General features: G+C 51.4%; 1 protein-coding gene across 10 annotated transcripts in view; it reads right to left on the bottom strand.

Annotated features, from left to right (window-relative positions):
- EPS15L1 (epidermal growth factor receptor pathway substrate 15 like 1) overlaps positions 1-23,742 on the bottom strand; it is a 97,129-nt gene that overhangs the window by 6,173 nt on the left and 67,214 nt on the right. For 6 of the 10 annotated variants that reach the window (XM_037029000.1, XM_037029001.1, XM_037028996.1 and 3 more), the window contains 4 exons: positions 23,590-23,726; positions 19,489-19,549; positions 18,600-18,682; positions 11,658-11,790 (listed from right to left, as the gene is read on the bottom strand). In XM_037029000.1, the coding sequence (XP_036884895.1) occupies positions 11,658-11,790; positions 18,600-18,682; positions 19,489-19,549; positions 23,590-23,726 (414 nt within the window). Of the gene's footprint in view, positions 1-9,218; positions 9,267-11,657; positions 11,791-18,599; positions 18,683-19,488; positions 19,550-23,589; positions 23,727-23,742 lie in introns of all 10 variants that reach the window. The other 4 variants (XM_037029002.1, XM_037029005.1, XM_037029006.1 and 1 more) reach the window with 3 other exon arrangements.

Raw genomic sequence — 23,742 nt, 5'->3', positions numbered from 1 at the left:
TTTGCACACGGGAATGTTCCAAAGCGATTCATTTCAGCGTGGCAACACTTACTATCATGCTGAGTAAAAACAAAACAATCATGGCTGAGCCCAAAAATACACGGCAGGCTTCCAACAACAAAAAGGTGGGGGGTGTTTACAATGAAGGGGGACTCACTCCACACTCTGGTGTAGCTGTGAGGGTCTGGAGGCAGCTCACCTCACCAGACAGACACCGCCCCCACCCCCCAGCTGTGTTGCCCTGGGGTGTGAATGCTTTTTCAGCTCCTGCTCCTGTCCATTTAGTACAAAGGACAGGGTTTGGGCCTTTCTGGGCTCTTGCCAAGAGAATGGTCCTAGGATACCTGGATCCCAGCACGGGTGAACCCAACAGGGCAGAGAGAGAGAGGTTTAGCACTAAAGGGAAATGAGGTTGTGAGACAGTGGCTGGGGGCGTGTGGCTTAAGGACAGGTGGCTTCTGCAAATAAGCCCTGCCATCCTGCCAGAAAGTTCAATGAGGAATCATATGCCTTTCCAGGTTTGTTTGGCAACGGGAGACTCCAAGATCTGCTGGATCTGTGGGCCAGGTTATTGCCAATAGTGGGAACACAATGAACGAAGTTTCATTCAACAGCAGGGCACATGCACCCTCACCCTGCACCATAATAAAGGCTCCTACAGCGCACAATGGACTCTGCCTGATCTCACCCTGACAGCTCTCCAGGGCCCAGGCAGCACTTCCTTCCCTCTGAACCCGCCAATGCCAATAAGCTGTGCCAATGTGCTCATGGTCCCCTGTGCTGCTTTCATCTACAACAGAGCTGGGCCCTTGGGATGGAGAATGTAACTCCTGCAAGGCTCAAAATATTGATTATCTGGCCTTTTACCAAAAAACCGTGTATCCCCCCAGGCATGGAGAAGATGGTTAGCTCCGATGCCCAGCAGGCAGTAAGGAAGCCTCCTGTGATCAGGCCCTTCTGAGAGACCAAGGGATGATGCTCCAGGCCTCTGGGTTGTAGCCAGGCCAGTGTAGCTCCGTCACCTGGAAGTCAGACCTGCTGGGCACCCTGCTACCCCCAAAGGGAACTAAGGCCCCCAACTGCAGCTCTGCCCTGCCACAGGTGCTCAGGTAAAGTACGCATCCTCACCTCAGGCCATTCCCCAGGATCCTCACCCAGCATCTGCAGAGTTCCCTGTCCCTGCCCCCATCTAGGCTCCTCCCACCCTCTACACCCCTTCCTCACTGCAGAGCAGTGCCACCTGTGAGGATGGCAGGTGTCACCCCCAGGAGAGGACACACAGCAGGCCCTCTTGTGGAGTGGCTGGCTCAGAGGTCCTAAAGCCCCAAAGAACTGCCCTGGGGAGAGTGCCAAACTCCAAGTGGTGGCACCACCCAAGGCTTGATGACGGCTAGATAAAAGTGTTCTCATGCAAAGCACACTGGAAGGTTGTGTGTGTGTGCATGTGTGTCCTGGAGCACCTGCAGCCACTACTGGGCCCATGGAGACCAGCGCTCACCTGTACACTGTGCCAGTGTGAGCACCCCAAGCTCACATGCAGGAGTGCCCTGGGAGACAGTATAAGGAGGAATGGGGACGCAGGCATGGGTGCCAGAGGGGACAAATGCTGATCTCATGGCCTGGCCACCCCTGATCTCCCTTCCATAGCCACTTCCACTGTCCTGACTGCCCAGTGCTGCCCAGCTCGGCTAGTCTCTCTCACACCCTCTCCCTTCCCCAACACCCTCGCCATGGTGCAGTCCTCCTCTGCAGGCTCCTTCACTGCTCTGGCCCCCTTCCATGACACTGACTTCTGTCCTGGTCCAGCCTCCAGCACACCCAAGGGGCCCGCAGGGTCAGTTCCATGTGGCTGGTGGAGCTCAGCAAACTGCAGGTCCCAGTAAATTCTGCTCCATCCCTGGGGCCAGCCAGCCAGCCTCTGGGGTACACATGGGCCAGACTCCGCCACATGGGCTCCACGGGACCCTCCAAGGGACTCAAGGCCACAGCTCTGAGGATCGAGGGGGATATAAAGGGGGTCTGGCTTCCCTCCTTTGCAAAAAAGAGCAACAGTCCCTGCTGCACTCTCAGGCTAATTTTTTACCAAAAGCTAAAATGATCATGGACCAAAAAGTAGAATTCTAACAGAGAAAAAAGTAGGAGATTGCTGGAAGATAGGCTGAGAGCCCGAGGGCAGGGCACCACCCCTGGTCCCAGCAGTAAATCCTGGGGGCAGCTGATCACAAAGGCCAGATGTTTTCGTGGATTGAAGAGGTCAGCCGACCCAGCCAGGGGTCTGAGTGGTCAAGTCCATCATCCACTTCTGTGTTTTCCTTTTTCTCAATTAAGGACTTTCTCCCTGGTTTGGTTTTTGGGTGTTTTTTTTTTTTTTAATTGCTTTGGCAGTGGGGTAGGGGGGTGGGGTGGCGTTAAAGAATCTAGCCTGCTGGGATTTGAAGCTGAGGTTTCTGACAAGCAAAGAGATAATGGGGAGATGAAAAGCATCATTCACATCGAGAATTGCCCATGCCCGGTTTTGCTGTTGCTGAAACCGTTGTTATTTAGAAATCATGACTGTGTTAACATGAAACCAGGGCACATCAACTGCTCTTGTTTTCAGAGGGGGAAAAAAAACAACGGTTTTTTTCTCAGTTGTCTGTTTTTGTGCTTCAGCATGAGGATGAATTATTATTGTACAGACGCGTGCAAAATCGCGAGTGTTTGCAGTTTGGTTGACACTCTGCTTGCGACCAGAGGCTTTCCGCGGAGGACACGCGGCAGGACAGCCCAGAGCCCAAACTTCCCTCTCTGCATCCCCACTATTTTTAGCCGCTGAACTTTTAAAACAATTCTGGTTCTAGTTCCTACTTTTACGTAACCACTTCTGCTAGCTCCTTAATCGTTTTTCCGATTTTCTGAGGTGTAGCTTATCTCAAACGTGACAGAGTAACTTTAAGTTGTTTTAAGTAGTTTCCATGTCCCTGAGCTAACTTGCTACATAATTTTTATGCCTTTTTACGGTTCCAGGTACCACAAGGAAGGAAGGGTCATGACTGAGGCGTGTTTCAGAGAACAAAAATCTTTTAAAAATTGGCATAAAAGCTACCCTGGACGATGCCTGGCATGCATGGGTTGGTGTCACATTCCTAGATTTCTGCCCAGGGAACCACCAATCCCTCGGGGTAGCAGAAGACGGTGACCGAAGTCAAACGAAAGAGAGACCCCCTGGGGGCTGCAAGCTGCTGACCGGCACCCACTGGGATTCTCCAACACTCACTGTAGTTTTCATGAACAAGAGGAGAGGGACGAAAGATTGAAGAGAAGGCAAAATAGGGCTTATTTCAAACCGCAGCAGTTTCAACAGTTACCCAAGCGGTGCACCGAAACCGCACACAGGACTGCCTTCAGCAAAAACAATACGAGCCCGATGGTTTACCACAGCGTGTGTGCTGTTAAAAAAAACTTGGTGGCCGGCTCCACCCTGATAGAAATGTCTTTAATTCTTCTATTTCTTAACTTCTTGAGGCCAGAAAGCCCCCAGAGCTGGGATCGGCCAAGTGGCCAGGACCAGCGCAGTGACTTCAGAATGAGCTGTTGGCAGTGAATCTCATGGTTCTGCTTTTCCCAACATGCTTTTCAGGAAACCCTGGCCATGAAGGGTCCCTGAGAGCTGGTGCATGGAAAAAGAACGGAACACAAATACACACGCCCCCACCAAACTTGAAAAAAATGTGAGCACTGAGAACTCTGAAAGCACGCATACTCTCTTTTTCGAAATTTTTAACTGAAGAGGAGAGTGAGAAGTTTTGGATGATTAAGGGTCTCAACAAATCTGACAAATGAAAATATCACAAATACATGTGAGAGTGAATAAGTATATTCATTCCAACCAGACACTTGCTGGGTTCTATTTATAAAATTCAGGACGGGAGTTGAAATATGCAGTGCTGCAGATTAGAGATAAATACAAAAACAACAGAACGAAATAAAAAAATAAAAAACAAAGGTCTGTGGTGAGGACAGCTGCCCCACCTCAGCTATCACCCACACAACAAAGCACGTGCTCATTGCCACCAGGTGCCCCTACCTGGGATGTCCACTCCGCCATCACTCACACTACACAATACGGGACACCACACAACTATCACCCATCCTACCTAAGCTGGGAGTCCCACACGACTGTCACCCATCCTACAGGGGATCCTCACAGAACTGTCACAAACCCTACACAAAAGGGACACCCACACAACCACCAGGCTTCTTAGAGTCACCCTACACAGGTAGCTGTGGCTGGGGAGGGGGCGCTCCTCATTGCCTCAGCCCCTCCCTGCCCACCCCCACTTCCCCAGCAAAACAGGTGGACTGTGGGGGGGCGGGCGGGGCGGAGAGAAGGAGAGGACCGGGCTGTCCAGAGCACCCTTCAAACTCATGATCACTCAGAGAACTTTTTACTGGCAAAGACTGCTTTTCACCCACACGCAGGCATGTTCCCCGCTGGCTCCCACGATGGGGGGCCATGGAGGGCGAGGACACACAGAACCGCCCCACCGACCTGCGGGTGGGGAGTCCTGCAGAAACAGCCCTGCGCTCACTGCTGCACATTCGAGGAGAAGGCGAGCGGCAGATCAAAGCCGTGCCAAGTAGCACAGCCCTGCAGATAAAATCTGAGGTCCCACCATCAGAGCATTGAGATTTTCCACTAAAAATATTTACCGAATTTTAAGAAAATCTGCTTAATGCATTGAAGGGAACAGGATGAGGTTTGGTTATGAATTGTTGAGAAAAGCTGAACAAATATTTACTATTATCCACCAGGCTCCCCCACAACTGGCGTTTCCCATCCTCTGGGAGGCGTCTGGGGTGCTCAGAGGTCATGGAAACCTCACTGGGTGAGAAGCCTGGTGGGTGTGGGGTCACTGGCGTCAGAGGGAAAAGGAAAAACGGGGCAAAGTAGCCACACGGTCCAGGTCCTCCAAAGACAAATACCCTTTCGAGGTTTCCAGGAAAGGCTACCATGACATTTATTTGTAGGAAACCTGGCATGGGCTACACTAGTTCTGTAGCAACAACGGGAGGGAGCTGTGTGACTCACACATGAATTGACAAACCCCGACTCAGTCCTCACAACAAAAAGAAGACGGACTGCAGGTGTCAGAGTTCTGCTTTTTGAAATAGCATATTTGTTCTTTGATATGCACCTTCGACACACTCTACCAGCCTGCCTGCACCCTCTGGGGCCTCAGGTGCCTTGGGGACATAGGGAGACACTAGGTGCGCCAGGTGGCGGGGCCCTGGGTCTACACCACAAGGGCCACTGCCTTTGCTCCTCCCTACAGAGGCACGCTGATGCTGCCAGAATGCTGCTTCTGCTGGGGCAGACAGGCGTTGTGCCCACATTTGAGAAAATCACCAGGGTACCACGCGGCGGGTCTGGAAGCAGTAAGAAGGCATGTGTGCACCACAGGGCAAAGAAAAGAGCCCGTCAGGAACTTTCTCCTGCTGTGGGGGAAGCTCAGGAGTCAGGAGAGCCAGTAGCAGAACGGGGGACCCCCACCTCTCACCCTCTTTATGACAATCTCCCTCCCAGTCAATCACACGCATGCTGTTTTTCAGCTGACAACGGTGGAAGGAGGGGGGGTTGACTCAGTGCTTCCAATGTAAGAAAGACAAGAAGAAATGAGCAACCATGCTCACTCCAGCGATAAAAGCAGGAGCAGCACAGGGAGCAGCTTTCTGGCCCCTCGCCTTGCTGTAGTGGGAACCAGAGGCTGGGGGAGGAATGATGGCAGGTACACAAGGCACCACAGTGTTTGGGGAGAAGTCCGGGGCAGGGCAGTGACTCCTGTATGTTCATCCCCAGGCTCAGACACAGGATGAGAATTAGGCTCTCTGCCGCCCACCCTAAGACCCCCGCCAGGATCCCGGAGGGCTGAGCCAGCTGTGCCCTGATTTCCATGCCCAAGGACCCCCAGTCCGGGCATCTGCACCACACTGCACACCAGGTGACGACTGTGTCACTTGACTCCCACTCAATCCGCCCTTCTGGGTGCAGGAGGGTGGGTGTGTGCTAAGATAGGCAAATGCTTCTATTTTCAAACTCAGCTGGCTTTGCAGAACAGAAATTCACCCAAAGAAGAGCCCATCTCCAGGCACTTCACTTGTAAGAGAGGCTGAGAGTAAAACGACATTTCTCCCTCTGCCGCTGTCAGGGTCCCGCCAGCTCCTGAGCACTCATTCTCAGGGGTCACGCCCAGCCTGACACAGACCTTGCCAGTGGGCGGGAGAGGCGGCTCCAAAGGCTGGCCAGCAGTGCAGAAATCCTCCAGGCTCCTCGAGCTGGCAGTGAACCACTTGTCCCATTCTAGAACTTCACTTGTACCCACTGATTATCTCTTTGAAAACATCGTGGGAACGGAATTAAAGTAGTTAAGTTCAAGGCTGAGGTGCTAACCGCACGGCTCAACTGGAGAAGCCATTTTAAAAGTGGATCTTGTGTGATAAACATGAGGTCGGGACCCATGTGGGTGAAGGACGACCACCCTGGTTTCGCCTCAGCCTGGCCTCTCAGAACGCGGGGAGGGACCGAGCACATACCCGGCCGGCGCTGGTCAGGCACTCAGGGCTTCCTGCGTGACCACGTCCTGCTGTGGCAGCTCCCCCAGGATTGCTAAGGTGACTGCTGAGCACGCGGGCTGGCCCAAGGGTGGGTGGCAACCAGAAAACTACACAAAAAACCCCTCTTAGCCAGTCACCCTGTGTGGATTCATGTTCGCAGGAAAAAATAATTTCTTTCTTTTTTTCTCGAATTATCTGAATCACACGGGACGCAGGTTAAATAGTATACTGTTCGCCTACGTTCATCACAAGGATTATGAGAAGTGGGAAAGGGGCAAAAAGACCTCGTTAAGTGTGTGCATGGTTTTATTCTGGGGGTGAAAAGGCCATTAGAAGTAATAAAAGGACAATTAAGTTGTGGAGAGGTTAAAGGTGACTGGCTGGTTAGTGGTGAAGGCGTGCTAGCTGGTGTCACCGGGTGCTACAGGAACCGCAAAGCAGGGCTGCACTTGCAGGAAGTGGCAAGGGTGGGGCCAGGCACAGGGTCCCACTATCTGTCGCTGTGCGGCAGGAGGCCCAATCACTGACACCCACACAGCCATTTCCTGCACTTGAAAAAAAATCTGTTTCTCCCTTTGCAAATCAACAACTTTTACCTAGAAACTCTTCAGCAGTGAGTTCTGACTGATCTCGATCTCTGCCCGTTGCAGAAAATACACACTGTTTACCTGGGGAGGTGTGTGCACAGACTCCAACTGACAGGTTTCGAAGCTGTCTGATTTGCATGTGCCTGGAAGAAACCAATTCTCTCAACCCCAAACAGACACCTGCTGGTTACTCAATAGCTTGACAGACCTTTCTAGAGAAGACCTTTAGGCACAGAGAATTCAGTGCCAAAGCCCAGTGAGAGGCCCAAAGGGTGACATGACGGTCCCCAAGGGTATACTTTCTGGCTGGGGTCAGGAGAGAATTGAGGACTTCAGGTTGACAGTATGACACCAGATCTCTCTCCTGGGAACTTCGGCAAGGCTCCCAGGTAGAGGGTCCCCCCACCATGACTGCACAGGCTGACACTTAGTAAGTGTTTTTATTGCATGTCAAACTTCAATCAGGCTAAAAAGAACAAATAAAAAACAATTACCCTGGAATGTGAACAATGCAGCCTCCAGTGCATGCAACACACCATGTATGACTCAGGCCCAAACATGCATTTGGCCCTGTATGAGCAGCAATGCTTAGCTTTGCCAGAGGGGCCCCTGGAGCCCTCTTTGTAGTTCAGCTAACCACACTCTGGCTTTATTCAACTGCAAAAGGGTCTTGCTAACCTGCAGCCTGGTGGGGAGAAAGGATCCCAATAAACCCTGTGTACACACAGCCCACTCCCAGTCTCTCCTGGTTAAAGAAGCCTACAGAAGGGGGATCCCACCTCCCGGTCCTGTGCCCAGGGTGATGCGCGTCACACACGTCACACTGTGAGTGATCACTGAGCCAGTACTCTACCCCCCACAGGCACTTGCTCAGCCAGAGTGGGTCCTGTGCTCAGGCAGGAAAACTGAGGCTCAGCAAGGTTAAGACTCTTGTCCCAAGCCCCTGAGGGAGATAAGCAGCAGGGCCACAACATGAACTCAGGGCTTCCCTCTAACACCTGTCCAGAAACCAGCCCAATCCAGCTGGCTCCCTGGGACTAGAGGCACAGGCATCTCAGCAGTCACGGGGCAAAGCTTCAGATTCGCCTGTCCTGGCTTCACACATGGCACCAACTCCAGGTGCAGATACCCTGCAGGTAGTAGGGACCTCTGTGCCTCCTGGACGAGCCAGCCCCAGGTGGGAAAGCAGCGACCTCAAACCCATGTCCTGTGCAGGGCAGTGAGATTTTGGAAGAGCAGGTCCTGTCACCTTGGCTTCTGTGAGTACAGGTGTGAAGGTGTGTTTGGTTTGGAAGAAAAACCACAATCACTGGGCAGCCTGGACTGTCCACTCTGCCTGTGTCCACAGGGCCACAGAGCCCCCGGACCAGGGTGCCTACCCCACCTCCTCCCCACAGAGCCATGCTGGGATCAACTTCCAACCGCACCCCGTGTCAGGAAGGCCCTTGAGTGCGATCACACCCACACCGCGTTTCCAGGGGAAGGTGGCCACCCCTCATGTTGGTCACGTGGACTCGCCACGCAAGAAAGGGTCCGGTCAGTGGAGATGGGCAGAAAAGCACATTCCATTCTCTTACTTTCAACCTGTTGGATTCTATTTTTCTTTAAAAACAAAAACCAAAGAAACCCCAACACTTGGACATACTCTAGGCTGCATCTCATCCTAAGCAAGCACGAGAACGAGAGGGACGCCTGGTGTTTCCATAACAATGCTTCAGGCAGGACTTCCCCCTCCACTCATCTGCCAACCTGTCCTGCAAAACCCAGGTAACTACCAGGCTTCACCCAGTTTAAACAGCCTTGCTCCATACGGTGTGCAGTTGGGACTTAACTCTCTTGACCAGAAAAGCAGCAAGGGGCAGACACATTCCTCTGCCTCCCCAGACTGCCAGACATTTGCCCCAAAAATGCAGCTTGTAAGAAAGTCAACTGATGGGCTGATGTCGAGTTCCGCAGCTGGTGTAAGAGGTTAGTCTGAGACCACAGCAGAATGCCCTCAGAAGCTCTCAAACACAACAGCCACAGGAATGCACCTACCACCGAGCAGCGTGTACAGTGTGGAGCTTTTCTGTTCAGCCATCGCTTCTAGGTAAAAAAATCAGACAAGGCATTTAGGTCTCTATGCAGACACATCATGGCTGGTCACAGTCGACACTGCACGTGAGCTGATGGTTTTCCAAAGCACTGTTAACCTCCCAGTGTGATTCTCATCACAGCTGTCTATGGGGCTGGGAGGCCTGGTGGGGGAGGCAGTGGGGCAGCGGACGGGGGGCTGGGGCGGGCGGTAGGTCAGCAGGTCTAGGGCTGCCCTTGCTGCCACCTCAATGCATGACTCTGGGTGGCCCATGTGGCCTCTCTCACTTCCCTTTCCATGGTAAATAAAGGGCATCACGATGCCTGCCCTGACTTACTTACGGGTCCTAGTAGGTCCAGACAGGTAATGGTCGAGTGAATGCTCCCTAAAGGTCTGTTGACGTGAACAGGATATCTGGGACACATTACAGGCCAAGCCAGAGTGCAGGTGTGGCAGCACAAAGCCACGAACAAAGGCAGCCTAAGACCCGGGGATACCGGCCCAGATGTCCCAAAGCACGCTAAAAAGACTGAGCTCTGAAACCAACTCCAGGGGGCTCACCACGCCCTGGTCTCTAAGTCTAGGCACACAGGAAAAGAAGCCACGATGGGGGAGAGGGTAGGCTCACAGATGGAGACCGATGGGGGAGAGGGTAGGCTCACAGATGGAGACCGAGGGAAGGAACAATGAGGGCAAGCTCAATGCAGAGCCAGAACTGATTCAGGGAAGGGGAGGAAGTGGAGTGAGAGTCTCCAAGGAACCCTGAGAATGAAGCTCACACTTGCCGGCAGATGAGGGCAGCAGCTCCTCCCCGAGGTCCCGTAACTGCTGCAATGCTCTGCGGGTGGGCACCTGTGCGGTCTGAACACGAGGGTGGATGCATGTGAATATGCGCCCCTGTGTGCATATGTACACATGCCCATGTGTGCAAGCAGAATGAGTATGTACACACACGTGTGCCTGCATGTACTCAAGAACTTATGCACGTATGTGCACTGGCTCCTCTCTTTGAGGTGGAATGAGGAGGCTCGAGGCTAATTCCATCAGGAGGTTGTCGAGGGTCCCCTAGGAGCTGCTGCCTCCGTCTAAGGCACACGCAGCCTCTCAGAGATGGGAGGGAATTCCTCTGTTGTTTTTGCTTTTCTCCTCTGTGTTATGGTAGATGCCTTTGATGTGCGGCTGATGGAAGTGATCTCTTTATGCATCTGTTTCTCCTCATAGCTCACAGAAAATCTGTTATAAATCCACCAGGCCCATGGTTAAACTTTCTCTGACACCTCATCCGCAAGCAGGGCAAACTGGGTTCTGCGACAGGGTGCCCGTCCCCCTGAGAGAAAGCTTTGGCCCTGATGGCAGGGGAGTAAGGCAGCATTTTAAGAATAATTTGTCCTCTGTCTCTACAGCCAAGTATATCTCGTGTAGGAAGTGTGGGCAGCCTGGGAACAGTGGCCACTCATAACTACAGACTCAGGATGCTGCAATGATGACACAAAGCGGAGCCCCCGGGGCAGACTGAAGGGAAGGAGCAGGCTCAGGAGGGAAGGAGGAGCAGGAGGCAGGACCAAGGGAGCACCACAGTCTCCAGACAGTGTGGGTGAGACTTTGCGTGAAGACCAGGGAATGAAAGACGAGTGCTGGCCAGGGTGCTGAGGACCTCGGAGTGGGAAAGGTAAAGGGACTGGGCAACTGCAGTGAGTCCCTCCGTGGCTTTCAAGTCTGGTGCCTGGCCTGTGGGCCTATGACTATCACACAGAAGCCTCGCACATGACTTATAAGTCTCCAGAATCATCAGAGGGAACCAGAGCCAAGGCTGAGCTAAATGGCAGCACCAGCCACAGACAGGCAAGGTAGGATCTGCAGGAAACTCCTTGCTGGGAGCCACCTGCTGAGATGCCGGGATGGGAGTGGAAGAGATCCGGCCTCCTCTGTCAAGCGCAGCCAAGGAAGCCCCTCTCACCCTTGCTGCCCCATCCTGAGTCCTTGACCAGTTTGGAGATACTGGATCCAGAGGGCAGGCTCAGCTGCTGTCCGTACCCCTGGACCACCCTAAGTCAACTTGGGGAAAGCTCAGTGGGGTGAAGAGACCAGAGGGACCACAGAGCGCCGACCGCATGCTCAGCCAGGGGCTGTGTGGCATGTCTGCTGGCACTGAGGAGGGCCCTGAGCCCTGGGCCTTTGGGAGACCATCCTGGGCCCTGAACAGAACCTGGCCCACCGGATGGGGTGGGGGGTGTGCTCCAAGTACACACCACGAATGGACCAAGGCGAATGGGCACAGGGGAGACCCTCTTGTTCCATGTGCAAACCTCACAGCAAAGCTCTACTCTGGGCCTTCAGTCCCCCACTGTCCTATGACGGTGGGTGGGTGGGTGGGTGGCGGCGAGAGAAGAAAGCGTACTGACCGCTGGGCGGTTTAGGCCGTGGAGGAGCAGGTTTCTTCGGAGGCAGAGCGGGAGTGTCCTGTTTACTTTTAAAGGGGTCCTCGGAGAATCCTGCCCCTCCAAAGGAGGAGGTGAAAGGACCAGAAGGTGGGGGCTGTAAGAAAGGACACGAAAGAGAGGCAAAAATAACTGTTAACATGGAGCAGCGGACGTTCACCGAGCCAGCATGAGTACCGAGCACCTGATGAGGCCCCTACCCTTGGGGTTGTGCAGCTCGACCCTCACTAGGGCCTGGGTCTCTCACAAGCCCTCACTTTGCTCCATCCTCAATAGCTGGGTCCCCTGGCCTGGGAGGGGACCACCAGCAAGAACACAGAGCAGGCAAGAGCAGCCCCACCCCCGACAGCCTCGGGTTACGGGAAGGTACTCCCTGCCACACACACCGCTGTTCTGCCCGCACGGGGACCTCCTTCCTGACTCCAGGGTCCCCTGAGCCTCCTGCTCACACCTCAGAGACATGCCCCACTTTCACACCCTTTATTCAGTGACAGGCAGATCTGGGCAAGGGTCAGAAGCACACCAAGACCTCTCTGTGCTCCCAGGGGCCACTGCCCCCCTAGTGACTTAAGTCAGAGCCCACACTTGAACACCTGGCCCATCCCCACCCGTCAGCAGGGACAAAACTGCCTCTATGGGGCTCTTATCACCTCTGGCCCAGACCCTCCCCAGCTTCTTCCAAGTCTGCTCTCACCAGCAAACTGTCCCACTATCTCAAACCCAAATCAGACCTTGCCTCCCCAGCAAAAGACCTGTGCATGGAAGATGGGCAGGTGGATGAGTGGGAAGATGACAGGTAGAGATGACAGGTAGGAAGGTGCATTTAAATGAAGATGACAGGTAGACAGAAATCACAGGTAGGCAGGTAGATGGTAGTTAGGGTGACAGGTAGTTGGGGAGGTAGGAGAAATGACCAGGAGGTGAGTAGGTAGGTAGATGAGCAGAGATAACAAGTACATGGGTAGGCAGGTAAGCACTGCATCGCCCCAGCCCACAGGTAACCTCCAAGCACTCTTCAGCCCATCCCCACCACCTAATTCTTCGGCTTCATCCCTGCTGACTCCCTTCTTCCATTCCTCCCCGGAAGACTCCCTGGTCCCTGGAACTCCTCAGGCCCCATCTCCAGGCCCCTGTGCACACAGGGAGCTTAGCCCACCCAGTCTGGCACGCGAACCCCTCTGCTTCCTTGGAGAGTGGCTGGACCTCAGTGCTGCCCCCAGATCTCCCCCCGACACTCCTTCCTGCCAGCTGTGTCTGTAGAGAGCCACCATGCTGACAGGCTTCCAGCCTCATCCCACCAGACTGGGTGGCCTGGAGGGCAAGCTTGAGTCCCCGCTTTCTCTGAATCTGCTGTGAGTGAGTAGAGGTGATGGGGATGATGCCAGCTGGCCGAGCTCACCACAGCAGTGACCGTCGAGTGCACCCCCACCTCGAGCACCAGCACAGCACACCTCCACCAACAGGTGGGTGGCGCAGACAGGCCGGCTTGTGTCTCGTGATGGGCACCCCAAAGGAGAAGATCACTTTCTACAGGTGTGAGCACCACTTTCACTAAAATAGAAAATACCTAGGGAAAAGTAGAGCAAGGAGATCTATAGCTAGCATTTCACTTTCCAGTTTGTTATCCATGGTCAACTGCAGTCTGAAAATATTAAACGCAAAATTCCAGAAATAAGGCCTGTTTAAGTTTTAAATTGTACACCCTTCTGAGTAGTGAGAATCATCCCTCCATTGGGTGTCTTCACGCTCTAGGTGCTCCCTGCAAGAAACCCTAGCTAGCCAGTCACTTAGTGGCTGTCTTGGTGGCCACACTGTCACTGCATCACAGTGCTTGTGCTCAGGTCAACTTTATTTTACTTGACAATGGCTGCAAAGCACAAGAGTAGTGATGCTGGCTATTTGGATGTGACCAAGAGAAGCTGTAAAGTGCTCCCTTTATGTGAGAAGGTGTGTATTTATAGGAACAAACAGTACTGTGATGGTTTCAGACATCCACCTGAAAGCATGCCCCGTGGTAAGGACGGATTATTGTAGTAGAAACAAAAGGAATTACTGGAAACAGGGAAAGTCACTAACAACATGTTCCTTAAAGAGCAAATGCAAGGAGCAGTAGGGCAGAGCAGGGTGGGCTACACACAGCAGGAGATGGGGGCAACAAGGGGCACTTTTAATTCTCCCCCAGGAGGGTAGGTCTAGGGGCAGAAAACAAAGCACACTGGTGGGCCTGCCTCAGATAAGGTGGACCCAGCAAATTGCTGGAGAGGGAGAGGGCCTGCCTCCAGCCACCATATGTTGTATGGCTGCCCCTCCTCCAGGGCCCAGTCACAGGGACAAGGGCTCAGCTTCCTCCGTCTCTGGTATCTAGTCACAGCCATTTGTCTCAGGTGGGGGAGAGGTTTCTGCACAGAGGACCCCACTGGACACCATGTTCCTTCCCCCAACATTCTGATGCTGCTTGCATAGGAAACACTGACTCTATGTTGATCTTCTCACACCATCTTCCCAACGACCCGGGGAGGAAGTCCTACTATCACAGTTCTGTTTTATGCACAGGGAAACTGAGGCACAGAGAGAAGATGCAGCCTGCCGGTCCATGGCACCTCAGTGGTGGAGTCAGGGTGGGAGCCCACGACATCCGCCTCCCAGGACTGAGCTCCTGGGTCCTATCCTAGGCTGCTGGCAGCCTGCCCCCCATGGTAGGTCTTGGGCCACATTCTGGGCAGAGACTCCCTGTCCTCAGGCTTGTGGGGGAGACACACGTGGATATAAGCAAGAGGTAGAGCAGGCCAAACGGTCAGTGGGTAGAGGGCCCCACAGAAGATGGGGATCTACAACTCCCCCAGGTTCATTTCTCTCCCAAGACCATCCTAGTTCCAGGGCTGCGGCAGGGCAAGGAGGGCCCCCTCCACAGCTGCTGCTCTCCTCTCCCAGGCTCTATGGTCATTTGTTCTTTTAGATAAGAAAGTCAGGGAGTTTGTTGGCAAAATCTGCTGCTTGAGTTTCTGGAACATGTACCTGGACAGGCTACAGAACATGGTGTTGGGGTGGAGTCTGGAATCCCAGCCCTGCCACTTACTAACAGCCTCAGGGCCTCAGTCACCTCATCTGTGAAGATGACAATAATGATGGGCCCTAGCTCACAGGGCTGCGGCCAGAACACAACAAGGTCATGCATCTACCACTTCAACTGGCTCACACACAAAATCGGCACAAAGACAGCGCAGCTATTAACATGCCAAACATGTGGATGTGATTAGAGTCCTTTCAGATGCCATGGAACCTGCAAACGGCCCATCAGCTCCTGACACTTTGCCGCTCCCTGGTATCCACACAGTCTTTCCCGGGGGCGGTGGCATGAGACAATGAGGGTGCAGCGGTGACATGGAGCTTAGCTTTAAAACAGGTGATTTGGAGTCTCTGTCTGGGATAGGACATAGGGGTAGGGGTAGAGGAGATGGAGAGAGAGGGAATGCTGGTGCTTCTGCCTCTGTCAGTCACAGAACGTGCCCCGGCCTGCGGCTCCCGCACTTCTGACACAACCTGGGACAGGAGGGCAGGGATCAAGACTTTCTCGAGCAGAGAAGCAGCATGATGGGCCTTGAAGCCCCCAAGTGGACCCCACTCCTGGTCCCAAGTACTGGCAATGTCTCAGCTCTGGAAAAAGGGCACAAAGGGACACCTGGAACCCTGCAGACAACCCCCCCCATCTCTGAGTACAGAGCCCCTTGGTCCGTCCACTTGGCCCGTGCGATGTGATGACTCTCCCGGCTGAAGCTGCCACCAGCCAGGCTAACTCTCCACTCCTCCGGTTCACACACAGAGAGCCTGGCGGCTTGCTCCTGTACAAAAGGGTTCCAACCATAAATGCCCGGGACGCCCACACCAACAAACTGTATCATTTCTAACACCAACAAGCCTGTGTCATTTCTGAACCCCAATTTTCACAACTTCAAGTTTCCCAAGAAGCCTCCTTTGGAACCTGACTGTTCCCTCTCGGGCTGCAACTTCAGGGAAAGTCGCTATCTTTAGAAGGGTTCAGTAAGCCGGCAGGGGCTCTCTGGGCCAACCCACAGTGAAGTTGCTCAAAAAAAGACAGGAAAACTACTATGAGAAAAGCAGCTCTAAAAAAATGTATTTGGAGAAGGGGGAAAAAAGCCCTAAACAGAAATACCTAATAAGAAAAGAAAGGAAGAAAGAAAAACTCGAAACAGGCTGACAACCAGCCAAGTATTTCACAGATGGCCTTTCTGCAGAAGAGGGGTGAAATAATGAAGCTGGGTTTGTTTTTATTCTCAGATGTTCCCTGAAATCTATTTGGGGAATTTGTTTTGAAAGCAAGGCAACATAAGCTTGATGCTGTCTAGAAAATGCTCCTTGGGTCTGGAGGAGCTCAGCTAGGAAAGCAGCCCAGAGGGGCCCCACAGGAACCTCATGGAGGTGCACCCCCCGCCGTGGGCCCCCTTCCTACACCCACCCAGAGGGTGGGCAGCCCTGCTCACATGGGGAAAAGCTGGCAATGTAAAAACAAAAAAAAAAAACCAGGAGCCCAAAAAAAACCACCACCTCTTGTCACTTTACTTTCGTTTCCCTCAGCATTTTATTTATACACATGATGTTCTTGAAAAACAGAGAACCAAAAGGGAAACACAGACCTACAAGGTTAGGGCTCAGTATTTAGAAGGACCAGTGGCACGAGATCAGGAGCCGATGGGGTGGTGGAAACAAAACGGGATGGTGGAAACAATGGGGCACTGCAGACAGATTTTCCACGGCCCCGTCCAACTCCGTCCCACACAGCGCTGCCAACAGGAAGGGGCGCTGGCTGTGGAGTCATCAGTGCACGTGTGTGCACAGCCTGATAGGGACACAGGAACAGGGAGCGGGGAACCAGACTGTCAAGGAGGAAAGTGCAATTTCAGGTTAGAGTGGGAATGGGAAGAGAGAATGAAGGGCCCAGGCTTGGACCTGCCTGGCTCTGGGGTCTTGCAGAGTCTGCCTGGAGGAGGGCGGGGAGGCAGTGCCTGCCATTGGGACCCCCAGGCTGGCCGCCATGCCTTGGCCCTCGGAGTCCGCAGAGCCTCTACTCAGACACATCTTGAAATAGCGGCGCCCTTGTGCACTCATCCTTGTACTAATCGGACCACTGCTAGCTCTCACTCCCTCTGCCTCTGGGGCACACCTCCTGCAGGGAGATGACCCACTGCAACAGTTTGAGAATCCAACGCAAACCCATCCTTGGGGGTGGCTGCCACCATGTGGCAGGTTTTCTGATTTCAGGAGATGCGCTTTCCCATCCACTAAGCTGGGATAGACACTAAGGGCACACAGCTCCACTCAAGGAGTACAGGCAAATGTCACAGCTGCTAAGCAACAGGCAAATGTGAGGGACAATCACCTGGTGCCTTTTGGCCAATCCCAGACAACACTCCAACCATCAGGGTCACAATGTTTCCCTATGAGGAATGCAGGGCCACTCCCTTCAGGCACTGGAAGAAAAAAGGCTGCAACACCAGCACCTCTGGGCTCCCTCTGGGAGTGACCGATGGGCACACAGCTCTGCCTCTTCCAGAAGCTGGATTTGCTACATTGACAGTTAGGCCCGAGCGCTTCTTTGAAAACCTAAACAGAATCTCAAGTGCTTCTCGGAAGCTACATACCACAATCACACATTGCTAACCACAAGCGCTCAGTGCCCAGACAACTGTGTGCCCCTAGGGCTGAATGAACATGGAACAAGCAAGCAGGATGCCCAGAGGAGCTGGAGTGGTGGGGGTACCGGTGGGGATGAGTGGGGTGCTCCTTGCTGTGGCTGCATGGGTCCTACATCCTCCAGGGGCTCCGTCCCCAGGCCCCTCTGCACCACCCAGCTATGAGTCTTCCCCAACTAGGAAGTAAGATCCAATGGGAATGTATTCTGCTTGTGGCCATCTCCGAACCAAGGAATCGGTGGTACCTGGTCTGGTCAGGAGCAGGAGGAATGAGTGCAGAAGGCAGGGTTCTACTGCTCTGTGGCCATAGGCTGTATTGCATGAGGCTCTTTCTCTTTGAGACCCACCCCTCGCCTGCCTCGGGGACTGCCAAGGAGAATACACATGGGTGACCAAAACAGGGTACTCAAGGCCAAAGGCCAAGACAGAACACACCTAACACTTTCCTTAATTCTTATCAAAGAAACACATGCTCAATTAAAACCAAGGGACTTTCTAAGTGTTATAAAATGAACAGAAGACCCTCAGCCTGTTGCCTTCCCCATTCGCCAAGGCCCATGTTTTTGACTTCCTAGCAGTTTCTTCTGGAATTTACTTCATGAATCATGGGCTTCTACTGTCAGTTCTGAATCTGTTCATTTTGAACATAATCTACTGATTGCTTGCTACATTAAAAGAGGCAGCTCTAACCACCTCTCCCCCCACACCCCTCTCAGCAGCACCCTGATGCCGTCTAGCATATGGTCATGGTCCGTTAAGGTGCCCAGAGCTACACAGATACACTGTCCAGCCTGACAATGGCACAAATGTCATCTTTCTCGAACAGTTTACTTTTTACATGTGGATTTATTCACTGACCTCTCACTTCCCAAACCTTCTGGAGTTCTGCCCGAAGGCAGCTCCAAACACTCAGCCCACTTTCTCCAGACACCTCCCGAGTGCCAGCCTGTGGCCCCAGTTGAGGGCTCGGGCAGTTTAGCTCTGAGGAAGGGAAATGGGTCTGACCCTAGTCACAGGCACTTTCTAGACCCTGTCCGCTGACTCACCCTTGCGTGAGGGCACATTTCAGAGTTTGACAGGTACAAAGGAAATACACATGTGGCATCAACAGCTCCGCCTGGCAGCCATGACAAGACCACAACAAGAGGAACAAGGACCCTGGCAGAGGCACAGGCACCCCAGAGAGGAGGGGCTTTACCTTGGACATCTGGCTGAAGTCGGCAAAGCCCTCAGCACTATTGAAGGACCCACTTCCGAAGGGGTCTAAAGTTCCAAAGGGACCTGCAAGCATCACCAACAGAGGCAGAGTTACAGGACATCCCAGGACACGCCTCCCGGGGTCAAGGGGAAGTGTTGACTCTCGCTACTCAACAGCTCAGGAAGCAGGAGATTCGGGAGGCCACATTTATCTGCTGGGGCCATACATATGGACGGGATGGTGCCTGCGGTCCCACTGGTTCAGGAGGGGAGTAGGAGGGGGAAGAGGGCCATTCGGCAGTAACCCACCATCCACAGGACTGATATGGGGCAGTCACCTGTGAGTAGAGACTTTTGCTGAGCTTTCTCTTTGGTGGGTGATTTGCCTGGAGTAAACCCCATGTCCACCTATGATACCAAGTGCTGTAGCCAACAAGGAAGCTGCCAGGCAAGGCACCAGGACCAGGTGGGGCCTATTCCCAAAAGCAAGGGGGAGTCTGCGAATGCTCCCTTCCCTTGAAGTACAAGGCAGTACCTTTGATCAAACTTTGGATACTTTTACAAAAAATTTCCAAAGCACAAACTAAAGATTTATACAGAGGAACGAGTAAAGAGGAACTAATAATAATGTTGGTGTTACTACTGAATTAATTCCTACTGCTAAGCTTCCTTTCCAGAGAGAAGCCAGCGCTTACTTGGGAAGATGAGCAGCTGGCGGGGGGGGGGCGGGGAGTGTTCTGGTGGAACTGCCTCAGGCAAGGGTCTGGGTATCACTCACTAATGACATAAATGCTGAGGACACAGCAATTTTGGAAATGAAATCATTAACTGGGTGGGCTCTCTCCACTGCCCGAGGAACAGACAGAAGGAAAATAAGGCATCAGTCTCACCTGATCCTTTTGAGGAGACGCTGGAGGATGAAAAGGGGTCACTGGATTCAAAGGGGTCGAGCTGAGTGAAAGGAGAGAGGAAAGAGTGAAAAGCAGTTTGTTTGTTGCACTGCCCATTCATTCAAATCTTTCTGCCATCTACACACACTGTATCTGGTGCTGGGTCTTGAGGAGAATAAAACCATTAAAACTAAACCCTGACAAGGAAAACCCCAACAGACTGGTCCCCTCCTGCAGGTAACACCTATAAACTCTGAACAAAATAAACAACAACCTGAAGGCTCAGGAAGTGAACCAAAGCAGTAAGGCTTTGGAGGAAAATCAAAACGTGGCAGAAAAAAATAGTACAGTTGACCCTTGCACAATGTGTTAGGGGCCCTGACCCCTCCCCCTCACACAGCTGAAAATCAGCATATGAATACAGCCTACTTCCCATATATGCCAATCCCAACCACAGTTGACCTACAATTTAGAAATGAAATAAGTGGACCCACATACTGTACAAGGTTGAGTTTTCCATTTTGACAGCTATAGTCTGAAGGTATAGGGAGGCTAAGACTTCAATAAAAAAACCAAAATCATCCTTCTGGCCTGAAGACCAGAGGGATGGAGGCCTAGGACAACCACACCCATGAAGAAGGGACAGGGATCCAGGAAGGAAAGAGCGAGCATGGAAGCCCCAGGCCCCACGACCAGCTCTGCCCAAGGCTCAGGCTCACCCCGCGGTCAGAGCGGTCTACGGCTAAGGCCGGAGGGAAGGGACCACCAGTAAGAGACAGGGAGTCTGAACTGTTTCACTGGGCCCCTGCGTTAATGGCCTAGTGAAACAAAACCACCCAGGCTCTTCGGAGGAATGTAACAGAATCCGGTGTCCTCAACAGAGCACCCATGATGCATAGGAAACGTTTCCAAATGACTCAACATATAAGAACCAGAAAAATGTGGCCAGTTCTCAAAGGAAAAGACAATCAATAGAGCCAATCCCAAGATGACCCAGAGGTCAGAATTCTCAGATGACAACTTTAAAGCAGCGATAACTGTGCTCAATGAGATAAAGAAAAATATGCTCAAATAAAATGAGAGGGAGATCTTGGCAGAGACACAGAAGCTCTACAAATGAAACAAATGAAAAATCTGAAACTGAAAAGCATAACATGTGAAATAACTTCACTAGGTTGGCTGAACAACAAATGGTAGAGAAAAGAGTGAGTGAAGTTGAAGACAGATCAGTAGAAATTCCCAATCTGAAGGAAAAAGAAAAAAATGAAAACAGGGCTTCAAGACCTTGTGGGAACATTAGCAAAAGGTCTTAATGGGTAACCATAAACCCGCAAAGAAAGGAAAAAGAGACAATAGGGTAGAAAAAGAAAACATTCAAAGAAATAATGGCTGAAAACTTGCTAAATTTGAGGAAAGACACCATTTATAGATATAAAAACCTCAGCAAATCCCACACAGCACACATACAAAGAAAACCACGTCCAGAGACTTCATGGTTAAACTAATGAAAAGCAAAGATAAAGAAAGGCCCTTCAAAGCAGCCAGAGAAAACACCACATCCCACTGAGGGGAAACTGCCAGAAACACCGATGACTCGTCACCAGAGACAGGGAAGGCCAGAAGGCCAAGGGCAGCATCCAGAGTGCCGGAAGGAAAAACTCCTGCCAGGCCAGGGGCGAAGGCCCTTCCAGAACGTCAACAGAGCAGACCAGTATTGCCAGAAATGCCAAGGGAAGTTCTTCCAGCTAAAGGAAAGGAGGAAAAGTCAGATTTTGCAAAAGGAATGAAGTGTGTTAAAGATGGTAAATCTATGGGTAAAAACCCCCCAAAACCACCTTTTTCCTCTTTAATGACCTTTAAAGTTTCTTTAAAATATACAATGGATTAAAAATTGTAACACTGTCTTATAGAGTTTATAATACACGTAGATGCTTTGCATTCACAGGACAGCTATTCCATAAGAGATGCTGCTAGCTGAGGAGAAGTGGATAAACAAACCTATATGATTGCAAATTTTCTACATTTTAATTATTACAATAATAACTTTAAGTAGCCTATGAAAAGCTTAAGAGCATATACTGTTAATTCCTAAAGCAATTTCTTAAAAATAATGAAAAAAGGCGTAATTAAAAGGCCAATAAATGCAAGGAAATTAAATTCTAGAAAATATTCAAATAATCCAAAAGAAGGTAGAAAAGGGAGAACAGAGGTACAATACGAAGAGGATTCAAGGCATGGAAATAATAAAATACTAGATTTAAATCCAACCCTATCAATAATTACATTAAATGTTAAGGGATTAGACATTCCATTTAGAAGGCGGAGATCTTCAGGCTGGAGAGAAAAGCAAGCCCCAACTACATACTGAACTCAAAAGGTACCCTCCATATATAAATAAACACCAAATAAGTTGAAGGTAAATGAGTGCAAAAACATATATGATGCAAAGAGTAAGCGAAAGGAGGATAAAATGGCTACTTTAAATGTGTGATAAAATAGATTTCAAGATAAAGACATAACCAGAAGAAAAGAAGAAACCCTTTATAATGATAAAAAGGTCATTGCCTCGGACAACAATCATGCATGCATAGGCACCTGACGAAGCCTCAAAATACATGAAGGAAAAAAATATATATATACATACAACCTGAACAGCACTATCAACCGCTTTGACCTAACTGGCCTTTACAGACCACGACACCCAGTAACTGTGGACATTTTTCCCGACTGCATGCAGTATGTTCACCAAGACCATAAAACAAGTCTCATTAAATTTAAAAGAACTGAAAACATACAAATATGTTCTCTAATAACAAACAGCTATTAATTAGAAATCAATATTGTAAAATACCTAATGAAAACAAGCCAAGTGTCTGGAAACAAAACAATGTACTTAAAATAATTCATGGTTCAACAGAGAAGTCATGAGGGAAACTAGAAAATATCTCCAACTGAAAAACAACGAAGATGCAACATATAATATGTGAAATGCAAGCTAAAGCAGCGCTTAGAGATGCGTAGCTTTAAATGCATTAGGAAAGTTCTAAAATCAATGGCCTAAGGATGCATCTTAAGATGTTAGAAATAGAAAAGCACAGTAGGAAGGAAGTAATAAAGAGCAAAAATCAGTGAAACAGAAAACAAACAGAACATTAACAAAGCCAAAAGTCAGTTTGTAGAAAAGGTGACCAAACTGAGTAAAAGGAAGATCCCATGAGAGGTCATACAGACAGACATGTTATGAACGAGCCTGCCTTCAAGGCACTTGGAGTCTGGCGCTGAAGACCAATAGGTCTGTGGAGAAGAGGACAACCAGGGAACGTATGAGGTGGGCACAGAGATGTGGCCTTGAACACTAAGGGAGGCTACAAACCACCCTCACATAGTCACAAAAATTCTCCACTCCAAAACAAAAAGCCACTTTTGCTTTTTAAATCCTAGTTGACATCAATTTAACACAGTCTGTTGGACCTAATGTTCTGCAAAACACATAGGTTATTAGATGCTGGGGGGGGAGGGTACATGTCTGCCACACACGTAAGTGTAGCCAGGCCACAGGTTTGGACATTCCTCGGGCCGTGACTGGGACCCACCAGGGCAGTCTGACCCCAGTGTCACTACAGTGCTGTGCACCAGGAAGACAGCAGAGGTGGTCGTGCGGAGACCGGGGCGGTGTGTGCAAGTGTGGCACTTCGGTCTGCCCTGTCTCTGGTGGGGGCGAGCAGCAGTGGGGCAGGGGTAGAGCAGAGACCCCTGCAGGCTCCCGAGCCTAGAGGGGCATGAAACGGATGGACGGATGCATGCTGTTGAAGACCCAGCCGCCTCCTGACTCCCTTGACCAGTAAATGCGACAACCTGCTTCACAGGACGATCCTTGCAGGGACCCACAGAACAGCCTCTCAGCCGCCCAGTAATGAGAGCTGGCCCATGACAGAGCTCCTAGAGAACCACCCAGCCTCGCAGGGCCCACAGTTGTTGGGCTGAGCGAGCCCCGTTCAAATGACAGAGTCCTGACTCAACGGGAGGGAGGGCAAGGACAGGCTGCCTCACACACTTGCAGGGCACACACAGGTTGCGCCTCTGCCTTCCTGAGTCACTCACCTTTGAAGATAAGGATGGGTTTTTCGTGAATGGGTCTGAGGTAAACGGGTCATTCTTTGTCTGTTTCTTAAAGAAATCTTCGGGGGCAGAGCCACTGAACGGGTCGCTTTCTTTGAAAGGGTCTCCTCCAAATGGGTCTAGAAAGTGTTTTGG

The sequence above is a fragment of the Sturnira hondurensis genome, unplaced genomic scaffold, assembly GCF_014824575.4.
Source record: "Sturnira hondurensis isolate 20B ecotype Veracruz unplaced genomic scaffold, ASM1482457v3 Scaffold0020119, whole genome shotgun sequence".
Taxonomy (NCBI): domain Eukaryota; kingdom Metazoa; phylum Chordata; class Mammalia; order Chiroptera; family Phyllostomidae; genus Sturnira; species Sturnira hondurensis.
The sequence above is the reverse complement of the archived record's forward strand: the minus strand, read 5'-3'. Positions and strand labels throughout refer to the sequence as shown.